This window comes from Terrapene carolina, unplaced genomic scaffold (assembly GCF_002925995.2).
Source record: "Terrapene carolina triunguis isolate 2854851 unplaced genomic scaffold, T_m_triunguis-2.0 Scaffold580, whole genome shotgun sequence".
In the NCBI taxonomy this organism is placed as follows: Eukaryota; Metazoa; Chordata; order Testudines; family Emydidae; genus Terrapene; species Terrapene triunguis.
The window spans coordinates 1,554,841-1,579,666 of NW_020664931.1; the positions used below are offsets into that span (position 1 = coordinate 1,554,841).

The following is a 24,826-nucleotide window of genomic DNA, read 5'->3' on the forward strand; positions in this document are numbered from 1 at the left end:
TGTATAGATACATGGAGTTGAAACCCCCTGTAATCTCTCTTGAGAAGGGGCTTTTTTTGACACTGCAATTGGGGGCCAAACCCAATAGAGTAACTTACAAACCCAATACAATACTTAACGTTGTAGTTACGTCCCTGAAAAATGCAACTTTAAATGAAACAATGTTAAACAAATCCAGTTTTCCCATAAGATTTAATGTAAATGTGGGGGGGTTAGGTTCCAAGGAAATTTTGGGGGGGCAGACAAAAGGCATTATATACTGTACAGTACTGTACTGTGGTGGGGAGGTGCCCCTGGCTTACCCCTGGGGCTCAGGGTGGAGGTGCCGGGTCTGGGAGGGAGTTAGGGTGCAGGAGGGCGCTCAGGGTGGGGGTGTGGGAGGAGGCTCAGGGCTGGGGCAGGCAGGAGGTGCAGAACACTTACCTGGGACAGCTCCTGTTTGGTGCAGGGGGTGTGCAGGTGGCTCTGCGCAGCGCAGCACCACCCCCATGGCTGCGATTCTGGGAGCTGCCCCTCCCCCCGCAGGCAGGGCTACTCGGAATGCAGGGGCTTTAAGAGCTGCAGGGCCCTGGGCTAAGGGGGCCCTGGCTTTCAGCTCTAAAGCCCCTTTCGGAATGCGGCCCTGCGAGCACGGACCAGAGGACTCAGGAGGAGCAGGGGCAGTGCATGGCCGGAGAGAAGCAGTGCTTTCCCCTTCAAAGTGCTGCTTCTCTCCGGACGGCTTTTAAGGGGAAAGAGCCGCTTCTCTTCGGCCGCTGGCCATGCGGCTGCCCTTGCTCCTCCTGAGTCTTCTAGCCCGTGCTTGCAGGGCACATTCCGAAAGGGGCTTTAGAGCTGCAGGCCAGGGCCCCCTTAGCCTAGGGCCCTGCAGCCCCTAAAGCCCCTGCATTCCAGGTGGCCCTGCCGGGTGGGGGGCAGCTTCCCCGCTCGCTCCCTCCGTCCTAGAAAGTCCTAAGCGGAAGTGCTGGGAAGGAGGGAGGAAGGAAGTGAGGGGGAAAGAGGTGGAGAAGAGGAACTTGTGCAATGCTCCCTTGTAAAGTCAGCCAAACGACATTATAAGGGAGCATTGCACAACTTTAAACGAGTATGTTCCCTAATGGAGTAGCGACGTAACTTTGAAACAACGTTAAGCGGGAGGATGGTATGTGAGGAGTTACTGTATATTAGCTAGCTCCCTGTCTATAGAAAAGCATAAGCAACATCAGAGGATTTAAGTCTAACTTTTGTACCCGCAGGGTCATACTTCATGACCACCTCTGGTAGCTCCCCTGGATGATTAGCCACAGTATTATTCATATAATCCAGTAATTTGGGTATGGACAAGTAACAGCCTTGTCACAGGTTGAAACTCCATTTTTTCTCTCCAAAGGCAATTTCAGAAGGGGTAGCTTCATTGACACTGCTCCAGCTGTGGGGGTATTGTATTTCCATTATCCTCCGAGGTCTCTGCGAGATCCAAGGGCTTAACTTGCTGTACTGCAAAGTTCAAGCTACTGTTTTGGAGAAAAAACTTAGAGCTGGAATTGCTACACAAAGCGATATTAAACCCCCCCCCCCCCCCCATCATTCATTTTTTCCTCTCTTTACAGAAATAATTATTTTCTTTTGCAACTAAATGTCAGAATTGAAAATGTGTTCCACCCAACAAATTTATCAGGCCACTCCAACCATTTCACCAGTAGCCACTTCTGTCCTCACCCTCTCTTTCTCTGCTAGGACTTTTTCAATTCTGTAAATCCTATCCTGTTGTGGGTTAACTTTTTGTAATTCTTCAGGGTAAAAAAATCCAGTAACTGTCTCACCTCCATAATCTTTTAATTGGTATACAGTTCTTTGGCCCATGGTTAAGGCTTCATCCACTACGAATATTTCAGTGATAAAAGTTTGTTCATAGCCTTTTTCAAAAGCTCCTTTTGTTTTTAAATACAGTGGCCTTCTCTAAACGAGGAAGCAATCTGATTTATTTTAAAACATTCTCCATAAACGATTTTCCATACTTTTAGAGAATTTGAGAGGTTAACATCAAAAGGTCTGATACAATCAAAGTTTTCAATGAACTACATGTAACTCTTTATAAACTCCAGTAACACATCATCAATGTAGTGAAAGGTATTGTTGGTTGTAATATATATCCCAGTCTTAGATTTTAAAGTTTTATTAAACCACTCCACAACCCCTGCTTTGACTTCATTAGTAACAAACTGGTGGACATATTACTTTAACAATTTGCTTAAAGGTTTGTTTAAAAATTCTTTCCCCCAATTGGTTTGTAATTTTCAAGGTACAACTGTCCCTGAAAATAGTTATAAAGACCTTGGATATTTCACCACACATCTTGTCTTTTAGGCCCAAGCATATTTACGTAGAATGTCTATCACTGTTAAGATGTACTTAAAAGCACTGTTGTGTTTGGAGAGCTGCTGCATATCCACTTAAAACCAGTGCCTGCAATTATGCATCACATCTGAAGTAACAGTCTTATTTCTTTAAAAAACGTATTTGTACTGGTATGTGTAAGCATCTTGCTCTGAAATCGAACCTGTTACCTGTCTTCTAGTCAAAGAATTACTGTTTTTTGGCTGCTTGAAAAAGAAGCTTCATGCCTCTGAAGCTCCCGACTTCCCTGGAGATGTAATATTTTCTTTAACAGAGCCACCTGTGTACACATGGCTGTTGGTTGTAAAGTCTTTTACAAACACTAGTATGGAGGGGTCACAATCAAATTTAAACAATCTTTTAATCACATGGTTTAACACATCATTTTTACAGCCCCTGCTGTGGAAAATGGACATTGTGAACCCACACCATCCAAGGGTCCAAGCTGGCTCATTCTTCCATTTTGTTCTTATCCAGGGTCGCCTCTCGATCTCTGTTGGAGGCATTAAAAAAAAAAAACACCCAGCTGATTCAAGATAATACGCCCACTGAGAGTGAATCTGTTCCAGGATGTCCTAGGGGATTCTCAAAGGCCTCTAGAAAGGTGATGGCAAACTGTTCCCAGATTTTTCAAAAAATAAATAGCTTTAAGTCCTATTTTAGATTTACAAAACCGCAGGTCATTTCCTACCCCATTACAATCCCCCCTAACTTCCACCTGTATAGTCTATTTACCAGAGCAACATCTTCTTCATTCATTTTGTCCGATGGTGACTCCAAGGAAGCTTGGTTGCCTTCCTCCACAGGTTCAGATGGTGGGCGGGCATCACACTCAGTCTGACTCTCAATAGCATGGGTCTTGCTGTCAGGTTCCAGTGTACCCAGCCAACAGTTAGGCCAAAGGGATACCCGTGGCCACTCTCTCCTCCTCAAAACTGTTGCTAATGTAGCACTTTGTGAGCTATTTAGCACCCTTAGAGCTAAAACGAATCTCCTAGTTTTCACAGGGGTGGTAAAGGCTGCCATGTTTCTTCTCAGCATTTCCATGATTTCTGAAAACACACCCTTGAAACAAGATAGCGCCTTGCTGCGTGGAAAAGGCTTCCAGGGGTAATGCTGCTGACCAGCCAATTGTTAAACTCCAGAGGGCAGAGTATCTGGCCTAGCTACTTGTGCAATACCTATTCTGATTGGTACACATTTCCCTTCCAGAATGTCCTGTGGGGCTGAAATCTGCTTGGATTGGTATAGAGCGGTGGGAGGAGTTCTTAGAGGGAGCATAAAACTTCCAGACAGGTCATCCCACCCTGAAATTTGCCCTGATAGACCTCTCCAAAAGCAGGAGTGACCATACAGGGCTGGGACAGACACCAATTTGTAGAGGGTAGCAAGGTGGGGGGGGGGGAGAGTGGCATTCTTAGTGGAGTCATATGCCACCCCTTCCTTCCAGCCACATGCCAATCTCTGCCCCAGAAGTAATACCCCAAGGGAGAGGGTCTTATAAGATGAGGGGGAAGGGGCAATGTTTGATTGATGGTAGATATTTACATTATTACTGACAAGCCCTAACAGAGGAGCTCCTATCTAGCAGGCAGGACACATCTACATAAGCATTCAAAATACGGGGGGGGGGGGGAGTCTTGCAATATGTAAACTTATTATTATTATTACTATTATTGAGAGGTGCTTCTCCTTCATAGGAATGTCAAGGCAAGCTTCTTATAACTTTGGCTTGGAAAATTGGTTTGGTGTGAAAATTACCAGATTTACTCTTTGGGCAAAAAGGAGAATGTTTTCACAAAGACCGCAGAATATTTGAAAATCAGATAAAAATCAGTGATTTTTTGTATAAATTGATTTATAACAATTTTAAATTTAAAGTTTTAATTTAGAAAGTAATCCTTTTACAGTTAAATTTGAATTTATGGCAAGCTGGTGTTAAGCCCTAAACATAGTATAATCTATTCATCATTTAAATAAATACAAGAGATACTGAATCAATGAGACCTCTTCACAAACTTTAAGTAATGAGTTAAAAACGGGGTTTTTATACACAGATCCAGGGGAAAAAACAGCTAACTTAAGGTCAAGCTTTATAAATATGGTACATTTTGTCATGTAGTGCACAAAATACGTACATCATTTTCACTCTTTACAATGGAGTTAATGCTAATATTCTGTTTCAAATGTCAGTACTTTCAGCTCTGATGAACAGAAACACTTCGTTTCATCGGTTGTATGTATCCAGTACATTTGTTAGTTAATAAAACTTAAAATGCTGTCTGTACAATTTAATTGAATTCCAGTTTCCATCCAAATGAAGCTTGATACAAATCACAAGTAAAAAGTTAATTATCTAGTAAATTTAACAATAAAAATGCAGAAATCAAGAATCTGAACAAATGTATGTTAAATGTATAGTTAATGTATCCTCCTGGTTAACAAAAGTGGTGTCAAATCTAGTGTAAAAACTGCATTTAGTTTTAAATTAAATCAGCAATGAAAAACGCTTAGGAAAATAACTAAAAAATACAAATGGAAAACATGATTACAATTTATTTATAATCAAGATTTTCTACTTGCTGATTTTAATTGGTGCTTAAACCAATCCATCCATCTACCCTGGTTGGAGGCGATTATACAAAAAACAACAACAAAATAAAACACGCTTCTCTGTAGCTCAGGCCATATTGACCTCCCAGCTTGTAACTTCAAACAAAAAACCTCCTTGCTTTCAAATTCAAGTTACAACTCTTGGATAAGGTAATTGTTCTGAAATTTTGATTACACTAAGTTGTGATGATATATGCATTTCTGTACTTTAACTCATTTGTGTGGGCAGCTTAATTGTTCATTTTCTTACATGCAAAAGTTTAGGCAGGCCTGTTTTTCAAATTAAGAGTTTTGTTTTTGAAGTTAGTTGCTCACCATGCTAACCAATAAAACTGGCTAAAATGTATGCTAAGCAAGAGTACTTTGAACATGGAAACAAAGCCAGAAGACTTAGACTACTTATTATCACATATAGATGCCTGTTCCTGTGTTAATGTGGGTTTTGTTTTGGGGGTTTTTTTTGGGGGGGGGGGGGGAGGGTAATTTTCATTTGAAATGCACAAAGACGAAAGTTGCTGAAGCATTATTGCATTAAACTGAAGTTTACATGGAAAAAGGACAGGTATAATCAGAAAAGAATAAATTATTACTCTTATCTGAATCAGCTCAAAAGCATTCAAAAGAGTTAACTCAGCACAAACAGAACATAAAATTTTCAGAAAGAATTACCAAACAATGACTTGAAAAATAAAGCACCACACCCTGACAGGTGTAATGATAATTTCTTTTAAAATCTGTATCCTTGTTTATTTTGGAAGCAATTACTGATGGTATACAAAGAAACAGCCTGCCCAACGCATGGAGAACTTCCACTATTTAATTGATCTTGAAGGAAGGAGTGGACCAAATAAATGACACCTTTCACAGGCCAATATCATTAAATGTTTGAAAGTATAAAAGTTGTACAAGATTTTAATATTAAAGGTGTCTAAAAATGTAGGCTGGCCTGTCTCCCCCAAACAGCAATATTTTATATTTTGATTAAAAAGCTTGTTTTATTTTTCCAATTTATTCTGTCTTAGGCAAAACAGGTTTCTTGGTAGAATTCATAGTATGAATGCTGCCGAACAACCCACCCCTTCTGCCAAGGCTGAAAGACAAGTCAATGTCTAGAATTCAAGATGTACTTTATTTATTTATTTACTTCTAAATCATTTTTCAGATTTACTCTTGTAAGCCTTGGAGGTATGAACCAAAGTAGGCTTGGCCTTGGCAGAATAGCAACACACCAGGTATTAGCTAACCAAGTAAGCACATTTCTGACCAGCGAGGATGGTACTAGAAAACCCAGACCTCTCCAGTAACTAGGTAAACAAACACTTAAGAGATGTTACAGACCCCTGATTATTCCCCTCTATTCAGCACTGGTGAGGCCACACCTGGAGTATTGTGTTCAATTTTGCCCCCCCCCACTACGGAAGGGATGTGGACAAATTGGAGAGAGTCCAGCGGAGGGCAACGGAAATGATTAGGGGGCTGGGGCACATGACTTACGAGGAGAGGCTGAGGGAACTGGGCTTATTTAGTCTGCAGAAGAGAAGAGTGAGGGGGGATTTGATAGCAGCCTTCAACTACCTGAAGGGGGGTTCCAAAGAGGATCGAGTTAGGCTGTTCTCGGTGGTGGCAGATGACAGAACAAGGAGCAATGGTCTCAAGTTGCAATGGGGGAGGTCTAGGCTGGATATTAGGAAAAACTATTTCATGAGGAGGGTAGTGAAGCACTGGAATGGGTTACCTACGGAGGTGGTGGAATCTCCATCCTTTGAGGTTTTTAAGGCCCAGCTTGGCAAAGCCCTGGCTGGGATGATTTAGGTTGGTCCTGCTTTGAGCAGGGGGTTGAACTAGATGACCTCCTGAGGCCTCTTCCAACCCTAGTCTTCTATGATTGTATATACAGAACTAGATTTTGGTCCCAACAGGGAACATCATGAGTAAGTGACAAAATAGTCAGATCATTGGTTAGCTAGAGATACAGGGCATTTTTAAACCATGTGAGGCAAGAATAAGGAAAACAAACAATTTAACAAGTCTTTCCAGGGGACTGGGAGAACATACTGCTTGTCTCCATGAACAACAACAACAACAAAAGTGTTCCTTGGAGGTAAGTGGAAGATTGTGTTTGTATTCTATATTATTTTATGTTTATATTCTTTACCACAGAGTTTTATAAACCAAAATAGATTCAAAATTCAAGAGGCAATGGATCCAACTCTGTGTCATTACATCTTTGAGAACAGTTTCAAACTGAAAGATTTCGGTTCTGATTTAAAAACTGGATTCAGGTGTAATTTCAAAATGGCGACACTCCCTAAATTATTCGTTTTATGTAAATGTGTGAGTTGACTGAAATTAAACAAAGTAGATATGTTTAAAATTTATTACTATAAATAAGATAGTCGCTAACTATAGTGAGAAAGCAAATACTCATTGTGGTTGATTAGAAAAGAATTCGGAAAGGGAACTTATTTGTTTCAGATTGATAATAGAACCATTTGAGGAAGGATAAACCAAGAAAGATGATCTGGCTAAAAATAAATGAATGTAACTTAAAGCGGTATAAAATTCCAGATTGCAATAAGTATACATACTCTTAACTCACTGTATTCCTACCATCTCTTTTGTTAATTAAGAAAACTTGTACCGCCAACAATGTTGTTTCTAGTTTTATTAAATATAAACAGGAGCTAGAACAGTTGCTGTAAAGCTCATAGCATATACAGAATACATGCAGGTGCTGCATGTGCAAGTGTGGCATTCATGAGTTATATAAGTGACTTGAAACAAATGCAAACATAACATTTGTATTCTCTATTTATGCTGTTGGTAAGTGAGCTGCTTTACGGTAACAAGTGCGATCAAATAATTCAGCAAGATTTTAAACAAACTGAAATTAAATCTCAATATACAGACCAAGATCAGTGAAATGTTAAGTATTATAACAAAAGGCATATCTGCTACTATTTGAACGCCTCCCTAACACGGTAAAGGTAGGGACGTTTTCAGCCTTTTCCACTGTGAAGCTAGCCTTTCACTATGTACAGTACAGCACTGCATGGTGATCCTGTTAAACTAATCTTTCCTGCAAGAAGGAGCACCTACAATAAACAATAGCTGTGAACATGTAACTACATGACCTATTAATCTCAAATGAAACTAGTTTCAAAACCTAGTTGGGACCACTTAAATGCATACCACTATAATCAAGAAAGTTACCTACTATGAGAGAATTTTAAAATTTTTGGTTAAAAACAAAGATTATCCCAAGTAATAAGTTATTTTCAGGTGTAATTCAGTCTAATTAATCTACGACTTCTGAAAAGATTTAAATATGCTAACATGATTTCTATTATTCTGAGCCTTGTGCTAATTTGTACAAGCTTTCTCTATTATTTTCTTGAAAAATATATTAGGATGGAATGAACAGAAACATACTAGAAGAACTAGCTACAAAATTCACTTCAAAGTGTTTATTATATATTTTGCCCAAAGAAAATGCAATACACTTAATTAAAGATTTGTTTCTGCATCAAATGCTGTACAAAATATAAAGCACTGCTGGGAGGCGATCCTTGAAAATTCAATTTTTCCATCCTCAGCCACCTGTCCTTCCATTCACAGGTCTGAAGGGGACTTTTTGGTTGTGGTTGACAAAGTTACATGGAAGTACAGCACCTGGCAATGGATTTCCATTTCAGCAGAAATTTAGCAAAAAGAAAAAAGAGTCCTGTCCAGTCATGCTTTTATAAACTGTCAGGAACAGCTAGGTAATAGCAGTCAATTCTTACTTCCCCCCCCCATGAGATAGGCTGTAGCCTATTTTAATAATCAAGTATAAACTAGCTTCCAAAAGAAGTGTATTTATCCACAGTCTGGCACTTGATCATTCTATAGATAGAGTGACAGACCCAGACCAGTGGGGTACAGGAGTCTGGTAGAGGGCAAATATACTGGTCACTGGATGAGTAGTTTTCTGTTCCCTGAGTGACCAGAGCAGGGGCTGCACTAGAGTAATCAGGAAACTGCTAGAATCAATTAGGACAGGCTAGCTAATCAGGGCACCTGAGTTTAAAAAGGACCTCACTTCAGTTTGTGGTGTGCATGTGAGGAGTTGGGAGCAAGAGGCACTAGGAGCTGAGAGTGAGAAGACATACTGCTGGAAGACTGAGGAGTACAAGCATCATCAAACACCAGGAGAAAAGTCCTGTGGTGAGGATAAAGAAGGTATTGGGAGGAGGCCATGGGGAAGTAGCCCAGGGAGTTGTAGCTGTCGTGCAGCTCTACCAAGAGGCACTCTAGACAGCTGCAGTCCACAGGGCCCTGGGCTGGAACCCGGAGTAGAGGGCGGGCTCGGGTTCCCCCCAAACCTCCCAACTCCTGATCAGACACCAGAGGAATTGACCTGGACTGTGGCTTCTACCAGAGGGGAAGGTCTCTGGGCTGTTTCCCGACCCACATGGTGAATCTGTGAGGCGAGCAAATCTGCCAATAAGCACAGGACCCACCAAGGTAGAGGAGGAACTTTGTCACTATATATATTATATATATATATATATATATATATATATATATATATATATAAAATTTCTTTCATACTAGAAGTGTACTTTGTGGGAAATGATGTATAATAGCTTGCAAGTCATACATGCCTCAAACAACTTTTGTGGAAAGAACACATTAGCACAGGAAGTTTCAAATGCAATCTTTAGACACAAGTCTGTAGGAAAACATTATGGCTTCCAAAAAAAAAAAAAAAAAAAAATTTGAGTTGTAATCAGGCTCCCTCACAGCCAATAACCACGACATACATGAACACTCCCAGTAGGAAGACTTAAGTTCTTCCTCTGTCCAGTGAGCTCAACAATTTTCACAACAGGAGATAATCAGTTCCATGAAAATATTAGGCATCTTAGAACATACCAAAGGCAGTCTTAAGGAGGAGGTTCTTCTCCTCGAATAGCTTTGTACTTGGCCATGTCCTCTGGGAAGACTTTAGTCAGCTCTTGAATCAATAGGCTTTTAAATTTCTAGAATGAAAAAAAGATTTTAGAATATTAAAAAAAAAAAAATTGGCCATTTACTTGAGCCAGTCAAACAGAATAAGTTATTCACTGAAATATTTGCAAATAATAGTCAACCAGGTCTACCATTCCTTGACCCCACTGAATGGTAGTCAAGTCAGAAAAACACGTCCTACAAGATCCGTATTCATAGTAACTGCCTGAAATCTATTTGCTGAGGCAAACTCAAGTATTTTGTATTTTCTATAAACTAAACTAGCAATCAAACTCATTCAAGAAACGCAAGGAAACTGGACTCTTGATAAGCTCTGGTGCAGTGGTGTCCAATTTGTGGCCCTCGAGTCTATCATTTTAAAGAAGAAAACTGGCACTTACTAATTGAAAATGTGCTGAACCATGTCCTGAAGCTTGTAAACTAAGGGCTTGTCTATACTTACATTTTACAGCGCTCAGACTTGCTGCGCTGAAGGGGGTGATTTTTCACCCCCCTGAGCCAGCAAGTTAGAGCGCTTTAAAGCGCTAGTGTAGACAGGCTCCGAGCGCTTGGAACTAATCCCCTCGTGGAGGTGGATTACCAAGAGCACTGAGAGAGCTCTCTCCCAGCGCTCGTGCACGACCACACTTGCACTTCAAAGCGCTACCGCGGGAGCATTCCCGCGGCAGCGCTTTGAAGTTTCCAGTGTAGGCATACCCTAAGAGGCCTGAATCAGCCCCCTTTCCACCATTTCCCCTAGTGCTGCCTAGCTCTTCTCTTCAAGCCCCAAGAGCAACTCTGACGTGAGCCAAGTTCCTCTGACCAACTGCTGTCCCTTCCCTGATGCAGCAGCTCAGCAACTCATCCACTAGTTGCTTACTACACCACAGGGGAAGGAGAGAATAGTTCTGACTTCCCTGCCAGGCTGTGGGAGCTGCAGGGAGAAAAGGATAGAAGTTTGATTGATACTGCTTGAGACCAGGGAAGCACCTAGCAAAGCATGGCTGGTTTTCTTCCCTCACAATCACCAGGACAAGGGTAGGGAATCTTTAGTAAGGGAGGGAAAGATGCTGAGAACCAACCCATTATGGCTTCCTGAATCTTTACCCCAGCCCTGAAACCAGTTAGAGCAGCCTAGGAGCTTCTCTGACTTGTGCTATGGTGTCCAATAACTGGATATAGCCAGCTTACAGCATGCTACAGTCACACCCACTCCATCAGAAATACAACTTGTGATCTAGCATAATAGTTTTATGTTTAACTATACAAGAGGTTCACCAAGTCTGATATTCTACCCAAAAGGAGCATCTTACACCCAGCACTTCAGAAAGAATAAAAAGAATGCACTTAGACAAGTATGTAAGGCTACAAGTCATGAGGATGAAGACAGGCCACTGAAACCTGGAGATCAATTTATGTCTTGTAGCATGCATGTTGCTGTCCTCTGTGCCTATTTAAATCTAGCTATTCTTCAGCTGACGATTTTTTCCTGAATCTTGATAAACTGTCTCAGTATCTTTCAGTAATGAATTCCTAAGGCTGATTAAACACTATGTAATAGGATGCCCATGATCTTACTGAAAAGAAACTACTAATTCAAGAACCGTAAGTCAAACACTTTTTTTTTAAACCATCAACTTGAACTTTCATTTAATATCATCTGCCACTGTGTGCCTCATCTTCCACTGAAGATAGTAAAATATATTTTATTGTTAGGTAAAACAGTTTTTCGTTATAGATGTATAACTTATCTACACACCAGTGTTCCAAATGCAATGAGGCCAAACAAGATTTGGAAAACATAACAATGCTTCTATTTAAGGGGAATAAGTGCAGACTGCTGTTACTGCTAAAACTTAATTGTCCTCCACTCATGGGTTAAGAGGGTTGTGGTTTTTTTTGTTTGATTTAATCCCTTTAGCATCACACAAGGGTAAAATACTGTTATGGGTTGGGTTAAACCTTGTTGAAACTGATGTGGTTAAAGCTGTCCTTCACTCAGGAAAAGTGGAAGAAATATTCAACTCCTTTACGAAACCAGAAAGGTGGAACAATAGCAGCCTACAGCCAAAACACGGACACATGTAAGGCACATGTGGGTGGAGAGGCTTTGCCAAGTATTGCTTTAGCAGCGGTGTATGAGACAGGGAAGCAGCAAGAACACACAACAAAAATCAGCGAAAGAGCAGAAAGTCAAGGACAAAGGCTTGCCTGGGAGCATAATAAAATCCTAGAGAGATTTTTGGGCTGAGTGCTAGTTGAAGAGGCTTGGAACTGTGAGCAAAGAAACTCTCTCCTGTGATTCCTGCTGTGTTTGGGGAAACATGACTCTCTAAATTCTTTATAAAGAGGCCTGCATCGAAGATATCAAGCTCCATCATCAGTTTCTTCTCCTGACCAATACAACCCACAGAACCTTGAATTTTGGTGAACTGTTTGGGTCATACAACGGTAACTATCAAATAACAGAAAGCATCTTACTTTATTAGGAAGAGATAATTAGAGAGTATCCTTCATGTTTTTCTATTCCTAGAACTGTTTTATGGTTAAAGTGCACGCCAAAGCCATACTTAAGAAAATTACACATATTCAGTGTCTATGGAATAGCAGTAGTGACAAAACCAATTAGCTCTTACACAGCACACTTTCCATCATTAGATATCAAAGCACTTTACAAGAGGTGGCAGCTCTATGAACAGACTGTATAAAGAAGATTAGATTAGATGTGTGTTATGGCTAAAGAAATGAAAGTTTGCTTTTGTATTTAACCTTACCAGAGAATTAGAGACCATAACTACAAGACAGGCTGCCGCAGCATCAGTTAAAACAAATAGATTCGAAATAAGCCCCAGTGCAACCCATTTTATGAAGAAAATCTGATAATCACACAAACAAACAAAAAAGATGACAAGGCTTACAAATACTTAAATATGGTTCCTATTCTTATTATAAAGAACAATTATACTTTTAATACATTATACCCATCTTACCTTCATCGTGTCAATTTTGCCTTTTACTTGTTCATTTTTAGCCAAAGCCCTTTCCAAACACTCTTTAGTGTAAAGCTGGGGATTACGGCCTTGATCTATGTATCTGGAAATATGAAAGATGCCATGTAAGTGTATCATGTAGGCTAAGATATTCCTCATCTTCACTAAATACAGCAATGAGAAGCTCAATTACACTGAGTAAAAGTAATATACAAGCATGCTTTGTATTCCACCATCTGAAGCATGCATTCTAATATGTGGATTAGGCCAGCAGCTCCCAAACTGTGATCCAAGGAGCACCTGCCTGGTTTTCAATGGCCAGCTGCTTCTAAGTGTCCAGACTTTTCCTTGTGGAGAGTCTAGAGGGTTGTAGAATGTGCTGGGAATCAGTACTATGTGACTAGCTAACTCTCTCCAGACCACCAGTAAGTACATGAAAGCTGGAGAAGAAACAGGAGTCACCATCAGCAAATGGACCAGCAGTGAGAGTAAAGCAAAGTGATGTGACAACCGTAGCAAAGTGGTATACAGGGAGAAAGGAATAAAGCAGCTAGAAGATCAAGAGGAAATGAGTAGACAGAACTGGGGAGAGATATGTTGACTTCTTTTAAAAAGGTCACACTTACTTTATTAGAAAGTGCTAAAAAGGCATAAGTATTTCCCTAATTTTACTAGGCCATAGAAACAATTACTGTAGTAGCCACAAGGTTGTTGTGTGATTAAAATAAATAGAAAGATATTGTCTCAAACTATTAAAATGTGGACTGAACTATAAGAAAGTTTTGAGACCACCTGGTTTAGCCATCTACAATTAGCAATACTATACACATCTCTCAGCTTGTCACATTTGAGGTAATTTAGAATTCATTAAATTGGATGACTAATGTGCTAACTCAATGAACAATATAAGTTGACTCACATAGCTCTGCCATTCACCTGTTATACTCTTACTGATCTAGTTTGGGCCAATTAACAGCTGACTACCAATTATGTAAATATATGCAGTGATTATGGTGTACAAAAACAGGGGCTCTGATAAAAACCAAACTAAATGTCACTTGTAATCTAAAGCAAGATTTGAATCCTGAATAAAGAACCAGAGTGAGATGGAAAGCTATGTACAGTACCAAGACACTGAATTAGATAAGATCTTTCCAAGCCTTGAGTTATACAAACATAGATGACAAAATAAACAATTGTGAAAATAAATGGATAATTCATAATTTGTCTTGTTCCAAAAGAATTTGAAGGAAAAAGTATTTTTAAAGTCAAATTTACAAAACATAAAAACTGCAGTGGAAATGTCTAACACTTCAAGATTAACTGTCTCTTCAATTTGATGATGTGTGGAGGTTGCTCCCTAGATGTAAAGTTACTTACTCAAAAACCTCTAAAGGTACGCTTATATCGTGAAGTTGCTGTCGGCACTTGTCAATATCTTGCAAGCCTGTAACCATAAAATTCCTGGGAAGAGAAAAATCATGTTGCTATAAAACCAGACCCAAATTAGTTACAGACATCCTTCTATATTTTCTCAGCTACAATGTATAACTCATCTCACTGTTATTGGGTTGCTACCTACAAGAGACTGCATGAATAAACAAGGGAATGGAAAGGTTCTCTGGAGGTTCTCATGGCACCTTCTCCATGTGTAGCCCTGGATTCCTAATGCACTTCTAAATCTAGGTCTTCAGTACATAACACTTCATACTGAGTATATGAGTCCCTTCCAAACAGGTAAATTATAATCATGAATCCCACCAGGGCAGTAACAAAATAGATTATTGTTGCAATCACATGTCCCAGATTTGAACAAACTACAAACAAGTTTGGAAATCAGTATATTTTCCTGTGGGGCTGCACACTTGGCATCACTGCATCTTGTTGAATCACTGCTAATATACCATTCTTCAAAGTTTAGTTTACAGTTTATTTAAACATAAGTATTGCTCTTCACACAACAATGCAACTGCATGTTAGAGACCTACTCTCTGCTGATCACCACGCCACGTGACAGGTGTTACTTGAAATTTGTACACTGGTCCATCACGGACAGACCCGTCCTCACTATTCCTAGGCGAGACAGCGCCTGCAGGCTACGAGGCACCACGGGACTCCCCACCCCACCCACAGACTGTTACAGGCAGGCTCTGCTCCGGGAAGTGCCCCCACACCCGCTTCCCACAAGGCCCCACAGCGCCTGCAAGGGGCTGGCGCTGCTCCGTTGGGCTCAGCCACCCTCCGACCCAGCCGCACAGCGCGGAGGCCACTGAACGGAGGGGGACGGCGCGAGACCCGGCCTGCGGGGCGGAGGGGGTCTCACAGCTTCTGGTTGAGGCCGGCCTGGCTGCTGGGCTGGAAGTCGCTGACGATGATGCCGAGCTGCCGGATGTTCTCCACGAATTTCTCCAGCTGCTCCTCCAACGAGTCGAACTTCTCCGCCATCGCCCTGCGCCGCCGCCACTTCCGGGTCAGTCGCCACTTCCGGTCGCGCGGCAGGGGCGGGGCAAAGCTGGGATTCCCGCGCTGGCACTCCGCCCCCGGCCCGGGACCCTCTGCCGGCAGCGGTGGCCCAGGCCCGAGGATTCGCCCAGTGGCACGAGGGACTCGGCTCCCCCCAGGGACAGAAGGAGGCCGAGCCCGGCCTTAGGGGAAAGCGCCCCTGGGAGGATGGGCAGCTCCCCGGCCTCGCGGGCTCCTGCTCGGCCCTGGAACCGAAGACGAGCTCAGTGGGAGTTGCCGGGTGTGGGCCCAGCTACGGTCCGGTCAACCTCCCCAACTCATTATGTGCCGCGGAGAAACCACCTGACTGAGGGCTTGGCGCCCTGGTTGCCATGCTGAGGATGATGCAGTGGGAGTGTGGGCACTGCTTGGTCTGTGTCAAGAGTAATAGGCCTCCTGCAGCTGTCCCATAGCATCCTGTGCCCTTGCTACTCTGTCAGTTCTTCGCGCCCGTGCTCAGGAGTCACAGAGAGAGGAAGAACATAAAAGCGGCTATAGTGGGTCAGACCAAAGATCCATCTAGCCCAGCCCAGTATCCTGCCTTCTGACAGTGGCCAGTGCCAGATGCCCCAGAGGGAATGAACAGAACAGCTAATCATCAAGTGATCCATCCCCTGTTGCTCATTCCCAGCTTCTGGCAAACAGAAGGTCGCCACCCCTGCCCATCATGGCTAATAGCCATTGATGGACCTATCCAACATGAACTTATCTAGTTCTTTTTTATCTTATAACCCTGTTATAGTCTCGGCCTTCATAACATCCTCTGGCAGGGAGTTCCACAGGTTGACTGCGTGTTGGGTGAAAAATACTTCCTTTTGTTTGTTTTAAACCTGCTGCCTATTAATTTCTTTTGGTGTCCCCCTAGTTCATGTGTTATGAGAAGGAGTAAATAACACATTCTTATTTACTTTCTCCACACCAATCATGATTTTATAAACCTCAATCATATCCCCCTTAGCTGTTTCTTTTCCAAGCTGAAAATTCCCCAGTCTTATTAATCTCTCCTCATACGGAAGCCGTTCCATACCCGTAATCATTTTTATTGCCCTTTTCGGAACCTTTTCCAATTCCAATATATCTTTTTTGAGATGGGGCCAGAGGTGAAAATAAGCCAGTATGCCCCAGTACTGCATACCTGCAAGAGCCGGTTTGCCATAATGGGGCAGCCCAGCTTCCCCAGGGGGCAATTTAAAGGGCTTGGGGCTCCCAGCAGGGGCTGGAGCCCCAGGCCCTTTAAATTGCCACCAGAGCCCCACTGCTGGAGCCCTGGGGTAGGGCTGTGGGGCTCTTGGGGCTATTTAACAAGTCTGGGGCTCCCACTGCTTCTACCACCCTGGCCCTTTAAATAGCCGCCAGAGCCCCACCGCCACTACTCCAGGGCTCCAGCGGCTATTTACAGGGTCAGGGCGGTAGAAGCAGGGGAGCCCCGGGCCCTTTAAATAGCGCCCAGGGGTAGCAGGGGTCTCCAGGGGCTATTTAAAGGGCCCGGGGCTCCAGCTGCCTCTGCCGCCCTGGTCCTTTAAATAGCCCCCGGAGCCCCGGGCTGCTGTTGCTACCCCGGTGGCGGGGGGGCACTTACCTTACAGGGTGGGCTGGGGCTGGCTCTGACTCCCTCAGCCACACCCCTTCCGCCCTAGGCCCCACCCCTTCCGGGGGCCAGAGCTGGCCCCAGCGTACCGGTAAGTCACTGGACTTACTTTCACCCCTGGATGGGGCAACCACATCTGCACGCGGTTTTCAAGATGTGGGCGTACCATGGATTTATATAGAGGCAATATGATATTTTCTGTCTTATTATTTATCCCTTTCTTAATGATTCCCAACATTCTGTTCCCTTTTTTGACTGCCGCTGCACATTGAGTGCATGTTTTCAGAGAACTAGCCACAATGACTCCAAGATCTCTTTCTTGAGTGGTAACCGCTAATTTAGACCCCATCATTTTATATATATAGTTGGGATTATGTTTTCAATGTGCATTACTTTGTATTTATCAACGTTGAAATTCATCTGCCATTTTGTTGCTCAGTCACCCAGTTTTGAGAGATCCTTTTGTAGCTCTTTGCAATCTGCCTGGGACGTAACTATCTTGAGTAGTTTTGTTTCATCTGCAAATTTTCCCACCTCACTGTTTACCCCTTTTTCCAGATCCTTTATGAATATGTTGAATAGGACTGGGCCCAGTACAGACCCCTGGAGGACACCACTATTTACCTCTCTCCATTCTGAAAACTGACAATTTATACCTACCCTTTGTTTCCTATCTTTTAACCAGTTACTGATCCATGAGAGGACCTTCTCTCTTATCCCATGACAGCTTACTTTGCTTAAGAGCCTTTGGTGAGGGACCTTGTCAAAGGCTTTCTGAAAATCGAAGTACACTATATCCACTGGATTACCCTGGGTCCACATGCTTGTTGACCCCCTCAAAGAATTCTAGTAGATTAGTGAGGCATGATTGACCATGTTTACTCTTCCCCAGTAAATCATTTTCATCTAGGTGTCTGAAATGTTGTTCTTTACTAAGTACTAAAGTCAGGCTTACCAGCCTGTAATTGCCGAGATCACCTCTGGAGCCCTTTTTAAAAATTGGTGTCACATTAGCTATCCTCCAGTCATTTGGTACAGAAGCTGATTTAAATCATAGGTTACAGACTACAGTTAGTCAATTTCACATTTGAGTTCCTTCAGAACTCTTGCCATCTGGTCCTGGTGATTTATTACTGTTTAGTTTATCAATTTGTTCCAAAACCTCCTCTAATGACACCTCAATCTGGGACAGTTCCTCAGATTTGTCACCTAAAAAGAATAGCTCAGGTTTGGGAATCTCCCTCACATCCTCAGCCATGAAGACCAATGCAAAGAATTAATTTAGTTTCTCCACAATGGCCTTATCGTCCTTGAATGCTCCTTTAGCATCTCGATCATCCAGTGGCCCCACTGGTTGTTTAGCAGGCCTCCTGCTTCTGATGTACTTAAAAAAATTGTTGTTAGCTGTTCTTCAAATTCTTTTTTGGTTTTCCTAATTATATTTTTACACTTCAGTTGCCAGAGTTTATGCTCCTTTCTATTTTCCTCACTAAGATTTAACTTCCACTTTTTAAAGGATTCCTTTTTGCCTCTCACTGTTTCTTTTACTTTTTTGTGTAGCCACAGTGGCACTTTTTTGGTTCTCTTACTATGTTTTTTAATTTGGGGTATACATTTCAATTGAGCCTCTATTATGGTGTCTTTAAAAAGCTTGCAGGGATTTCACTTTTGGCGCTTTACCTTTTAATTTCTGTTTAACTAACCTCCTCATTTTTGTGTAGTTCCCCTTTCTGAAATTAAATGCTACAATGTTGGGTTGCTGTGGTGTTTTCCCTGCCACAGAGACGTTAAATTTCATTATATTATGGTCACTATTACCAAACAGTCCAGCTATATTCACCTCTTGGACCAGATCCTGTGCTCCACTTAGGACTAAATCAAGAATTGCCTCTCTTTTTGTGGGTTCTAGGACTAGCTGCTCCAAGAAGCAGTCATTTAAGGTGTCAAGAAACTTTATCTCTGCATCCCGTCCTGAGGTGACATGTACCCAATCAATATGGGGATAGTTGAAATCCCCCATTATTATTGCATTATTAATTTTAATAGTCTCTCTAATCTCTCTGAGCATTTCACAGTCACTATCATCATCCTGGTCAGGTGGTCGGTAATATATCCCTACTGCTATGTTCTAATTACACTGGTCTACAATTTTTGAGAAGTCGTCTGCTTCAGAGATAAAATGTGCTATTTATTATGTATTCTGATGTGCTGAATTCAAATATGACAATTAAAACAACTGATTGGCTACTGTTTCTAAGATATTTAAGTTTTTACATTTTATGTCTATGTATATTGTGTAGATAGTAGAGTTTTAATCATAAATTGTAAACCTAGGTCTTTTCATGTGTTTATGGTTGCTTAACATGATAATATTTCACCTGTCCTGTTTATGTAACACTTTAAAAATCAGCAAAAGGGTTATATAAATAAAATTGATTATGAAACAAAAGGCAAAAAACTATTCTGTACATAGTATAGTCCTATTCAGTCTCTACTCGGCGCTTCTTGGCTTGTCTCTTGTATTCATTAAACGGAGCATCTCTTGTCACTGTCCAGCAATAGTCTGCAAGCAGTGATGGGCTCCATTTGCCCTGATAGCGTTTCTCCATTGTTGCAATGTCCTGGTGAAATCACTCGCCGTGCTTGTCGCTCACTGCTCCGCAGTTCGGTGGAAAAAAGTCTAGATGAGAGTGCAAAAAATGTATCTTTAGTGACATGTTGCAACCAAGGCTTTTGTATGCCTTGAGGAGGTTTTCCACCAACAACCTGTAGTTGTCTGCCTTGTTGTTTCCGAGAAAATTTATTGCCACTAACTGGAAGGCTTTCCATGCCGTCTTTTCCTTGCCACGCAGTGCATGGTCAAATGCATCATCTCGAAGAAGTTCACGAATCTGAGGACCAACAAAGACACCTTCCTTTATCTTAGCTTCACTTAACCTTGGAAATTTTCCATGGAGGTACTTGAAAGCTGCTTGTGTTTTGTCAATGGCCTTGACAAAGTTCTTCATCAGACCCAGCTTGATGTGTAAGGGTGGTAACAAAATCTTCCTTGATTCAACAAGTGGTGGATGCTGAACACTTTTCCTCCCAGGCTCCAATGACTGTCGGAGTGGCCAATCTTTCTTGATGTAGTGGGAATCTCTTGCACGACTATCCCATTCGCAGAAAAAACAGTAGTACTTTGTGTATCCAGTCTGCAGACCAAGCAAGAGAGCAACAACCTTCAAATCGCCACAAAGCTGCCACTGATGTTGGTCATAGTTTATGCACCTCAAAAGTTGTTCCATGTTGTCATAGGTTTCCTTCATATGGACTGCATGACCAACTGGAATTGATGGCAAAACATGCAGTAAAACAGCTTTAAGACTCATCTTCGATGAATCAATGAACAGTCTCCACTCATCTGGATCGTGAACGATGTTGAGGGCTGCCATCACACCATCGATGTTGTTGCAGGCTACAAGATTACCTTCCATGAAGAAGAATGGGACAAGATCCTTTTGACGGTCACGGAACATGGAAACCCTAACATCACCTGCCAGGAGATTCCACTGCTGTAGTCTGGAGCCCAACAGCTCTGCCTTACTCTTGGGTAGTTCCAAATCCCTGACAAGGTCATTCAGTTCACCTTGTGTTATGAGGTGTGGTTCAGAGGAGGAGGATGGGAGAAAATGTGGGTCCTGTGACATTGATGATTCAGGACCAGAAGTTTCATCCTCTTCCTCTTCCTCTTCCTCGTCTGACTCAAGTGAGAATGATTCTGGTGCATCAGGAACCGGCAGTCCTTCTTGGGGTACTGGGCATATAGCTGATGGAATGTTTGGATAATGCACAGTCCACTTTTTCTTCTTTGACACACCTTTCCCAACTGGAGGCACCAGGCAGAAGTAACAATTGCTGGTATGATCTGTTGGCTCTCTCCAAATCATTGGCACTGCAAAAGGCATAGATTTCCTTTTCCTGTTCAACCACTGGCGAAGATTTGTTGCACAAGTGTTGCAGCATATGTGTGGGGCCCACCTCTTGTCCTGATCTCCAATTTTGCAGTCAAAATAAAGGTGATAGGCTTTCTTAACCATAGTGGTTATACTGCGCTTTTGTGATGCAAAAGTCACTTCACCACAAACATAGCAGAAGTTATCTGCACTGTTCACACAAGTACGAGGCATCTCTGCTCACTTTGGCTAAACAGAAATGTGTCCCTTTGCAAAATCAAACACTGACAAATAAGAGAGCATGACACTGTATGATTTCTAGAGCTGATATAGGGCAATTTGTTCAGCAGAGTGATGTAAGCTTCATTATGATTGAATCATCCATGACTTCTAGGAATAACATGATGCAATTAATATCATGTATGATGCAATACCAGCTTCAGATTGCATCATTCATTGTTTTGCCTAAAAAGCAAGTACTGTCCAAACTCAGTTATAGATTTATTCATAGATCCAGTCAAAGATGTATTTTAGTCATTTCTGGTTTAAATTGAGATCCCTTCCCTTTATAACTCACTTATCCTCCGCCATTCCCAAGTCAAGGGTCGTATATACTGACCCAATAGCATATCTTGAAAACTAGAGCCAATCAACAATTTTAAGCATCATTTTTGTTCTCAGTGACCCAGAATTAGTAAAGGTTGACTACATTTATTTCAGAAGCATTTTGGCTGTAGAGCAGTGTTATTCAAGCATGGAATTACTATCCATAGAGATTCTGTGGTACATTTAAGATTTTTACTTCATTTGATTCTACGCTTTCTTTCACATATAGTGCCACTCCCACACCAGCACGACCTGTTCTCTCCTTCCGATATATTTTGTACCCTGGTTTTACTGTGTCCCATTGATTATCCTCCAAGTTTTTGTGATGCCTATTATGTCAATAGCTTTATTTAGTATGAGGCACTCTAGTTCACCCATCTTATTATTTAGATTTCTAGCATTGGTATATAAGCACTTTAAAAACTTGTCTCCTTTTAGCTGTCTGCCATTACATGATGTAATTGAATGGGACTTTTTTTCATTTGACTGTTTTTCATCAGTTCCTACCTGTATTTTATCATCTTCCATACTCTCCTCCTTACTAGGACATTGAGATCTCCATTAATAGATCCTCCCCTAAGGGATGTCTCTGTCTGAACCACGTGCTCCTCCGCACCTTGTCTGCTTTCCTCCAGCCCTTAGTTTAAAAATTGCTCTATGACCTTTTTAATTTTAAGTGCCAGAAATCTGGTTCCATTTTGGTTTAGGTGGAGCCTATCCTTCCTGAATAGGCTCCCCCTTTCCCAAAAGTTTCCCGAGTTCCTAATAAATCTAATGACAGGTTTCAGAGTAGCAGCCGTGTTAGTCTGTATCCGCAAAAAGAACAGGAGTACTTCTGGCACCTTAGAGACTAACAAATTTATTTGAGCATAAACTTTCGTGGGCTACATCCCACTTCTTCGGATGCATAGAATGGAACATATTTTGAGGAGATATATATACACACACATACAGAGAGCATGAACAGGTGGGAGTTGTCTACCAACTCTGAGAAGCCAATTAAGAGAAAAAAAACTTTTGAAGTGATAATCAAGATAGCCCAGTACAGACAGGTTGATAAGAAGTGTGAGAGTACTTACATGGGGAGATAGATTCAATGTTTGTAATGGCTCAGCCATTCCCAGTCTTTATTCAAACCTAAATTGATTGTGTCTAATTTGCATATCAATTTGAGTTCAGCAGTTTCTCGTTGGAGTCTGTTTTTGAAGCTTTTCTGTTGTAAAATAGCCACCCGCAGGTCTGTCATTGAATGACCAGACAGGTTAAAGTGTTCTCCCACTGGTTTTTGAGTATTATGATTCCTGATGTCAGATTTGTGTCCATTAATTCTTTTGCGTATAGTCTGTCCGGTTTGGCCAATGTACGTGGCAGAGGGGCATTGCTGGCACATGATGGCATATATCACATTGGTAGCTGTGCAGGTGAACGAGCCCCTGATGGTATGGCTGATGTGATTAGGTCCTATGATGATGTCACTTGAATAGATATGTGGACAGAGTTGGCATCGGGCTTTGTTGCAAGGATAGGTTCCTGGGTCAGTGTTTTTGTTCAGTGATGTGTGGTTGCTGGTGAGTATTTGCTTCAGGTTGGAGGGTTGTCTGTAAGCGAGGACAGGTCTGTCTCTCAAGATCTGTGAGAGTGAGGGATCATCTTTCAGGATAGGTTGTAGATCTTTGATGATGCGCTGGAGAGGTTTTAGTTGGGGGCTGAAGGTGACAGCTAGTGGTATTCTGTTATTTTCTTTGTTGGGCCTGTCTTGTAGGAGGTGACTTCTGGGTACTCGTCTGGCTCTGTCAATCTGTTTTTTCACTTCAGCAGGTGGGTATTGTAGTTTTAAGAATGCTTGATCGAGATCTTGTAGGTGCTTGTCTCTGTCTGAGGGATTGGAGCAAATGCAGTTGTATCTTAGAGCTTGGCTGTAGACAATGGATCTTGTGGTGTGTCCTGGATGGAAGCTAGAGGCATGTAGGTAAGTATAGCGGTCAGTAGGTTTCCGGTATAGGGTGGTATTTATGTGACCATCGCTACTACTGTGCTAATAAGTGTTGATGGTTGACTGGTTAAGTGTTGATGGGTGTTAAAGGGCTTAGGGATCAAAGCTTCATTAAGAAGCTCTCAGCCTTGCCTAGCAGGCCACAAGGCTCAGCACATACACGATCAGCACATGGTCCCCCAAACAAACAGACCACATGGTCTATTTCAGTCAAGCAGCAAGCACACCACAAAAACAAACACACACACTAAAGACAACAAACTTAACCCAAGGGTCATGTAATTGCCCCTCATTCACATGGAGAACTCCTTCGCAAAACTCCCCTGTTAGTTGCTCCTGTTCCCTAGCTTGCTTTCTTTTTTTTTTACTCAAATGGGCATAAATGTTTACTTGCTTGCTAATTTTAAATTTTCACCCTGATAAATTATAGTAAAAAGTTGTATGGCATTGCCTGAGGTGGGGCTTTTTGCACATTGATTTTCTGCACTTATTTTCTCACTCAATAAAGTACTATTTTTTGAGAATCAAATTATCTTTATTAGTTCTCAACAAATATTTCAGAATGAATGGTGGTAGTCAAAGCAAACAGTACTTGTAAATGCACATCAAGCACCACAGAATTCATAGCTTCAGGAAAATACACAGTTATATTTATAAATGCATAGCAAGCACTACACAGTTCTTAGCACGGGGTGGGCAAACGTTTTTGGCTTGAGGGCCACATCAGGGAATAGAAATTGTATGGCGGGCCATGAATGCTCACAAAATTGGGGTTGGGGTGTGGGAGGGAGTGAGGGCTCTGGTTGGGGGTGTGGGTTCTGGGGTGGGGCTGGGGATGAGAGGTTTGGGATGCAGGAGGGTGCTCCGGGCTGGGATCGAGGTGTTTGGAGAGTGGGAGGGAGATCAGGGCTGGGGCCGGGGGTTGGGGCATGGGGAGAGGCTGAGGGGTGCAGGCTCCGAGCGACGCTTACCTCAAGTGGCATGTCCCTTCTCCGGCTCCTACGCGGAGGCACAGCCAGGTGGCTCTGCACGCTGCCCTGTCCACAGTCACCGCCCCTGCAGCTCTCATTGAAGCGTAGGAGGGGGCCATTGGAGTGCGTAGGAGCCAGAGCGAGGTCGTGCCACAGCTTCTGGGAGCCGTATGGTGCGGCCCCCGACCCAGTGCCCTGGCCAAAGTGGGGCCGAGCCGCATAGTGCTGCCCCGACCCTGCACCCCAGTCAGAGCACTGGA

The 24,826-nt window shown here is 42.4% G+C and overlaps 1 protein-coding gene across 2 annotated transcripts; it reads right to left on the minus strand.

The window, feature by feature from the left end:
- Positions 1-2,718: 2,718 nt before the first annotated feature.
- Positions 2,719-15,440, minus strand: MED10 (mediator complex subunit 10). Of its 2 annotated transcripts, none has more exons than XM_024200691.2 (5): positions 15,295-15,440; positions 14,352-14,435; positions 12,972-13,074; positions 9,907-10,013; positions 2,719-2,869 (listed from the first exon to the last, which is right to left on the minus strand). In XM_024200691.2, exons 1-4 carry the CDS (start codon positions 15,414-15,416, stop codon positions 9,918-9,920), a joined length of 405 nt encoding a protein of 134 aa, XP_024056459.1. In that variant the 5' UTR covers positions 15,417-15,440; the 3' UTR covers positions 2,719-2,869; positions 9,907-9,917. The 2 variants fall into 2 exon arrangements, with proteins under 2 accessions (XP_024056459.1, XP_024056460.1); XM_024200692.2 differs by lacking the exon at positions 2,719-2,869 and adding an exon at positions 6,803-8,661.
- Positions 15,441-24,826: the final 9,386 nt, after the last annotated feature.

Bases quoted from the DNA above. Each gene is read 5' to 3' on its own strand.
- MED10 (XM_024200691.2), bottom strand. From the start codon at position 15,416: ATGGCGGAGAAGTTCGACTCGTTGGAGGAGCAGCTGGAGAAATTCGTG. The intron at 13,075-14,351 runs GTAAGTAACTTT...TCATATTTCCAG, and splicing joins GTACCTTTAGAGGTTTTTGA to ATACATAGATCAAGGCCGTA. The intron at 10,014-12,971 runs GTAAGATGGGTA...TTTTCATTCTAG, and splicing joins GCAAAATTGACACGATGAAG to AAATTTAAAAGCCTATTGAT.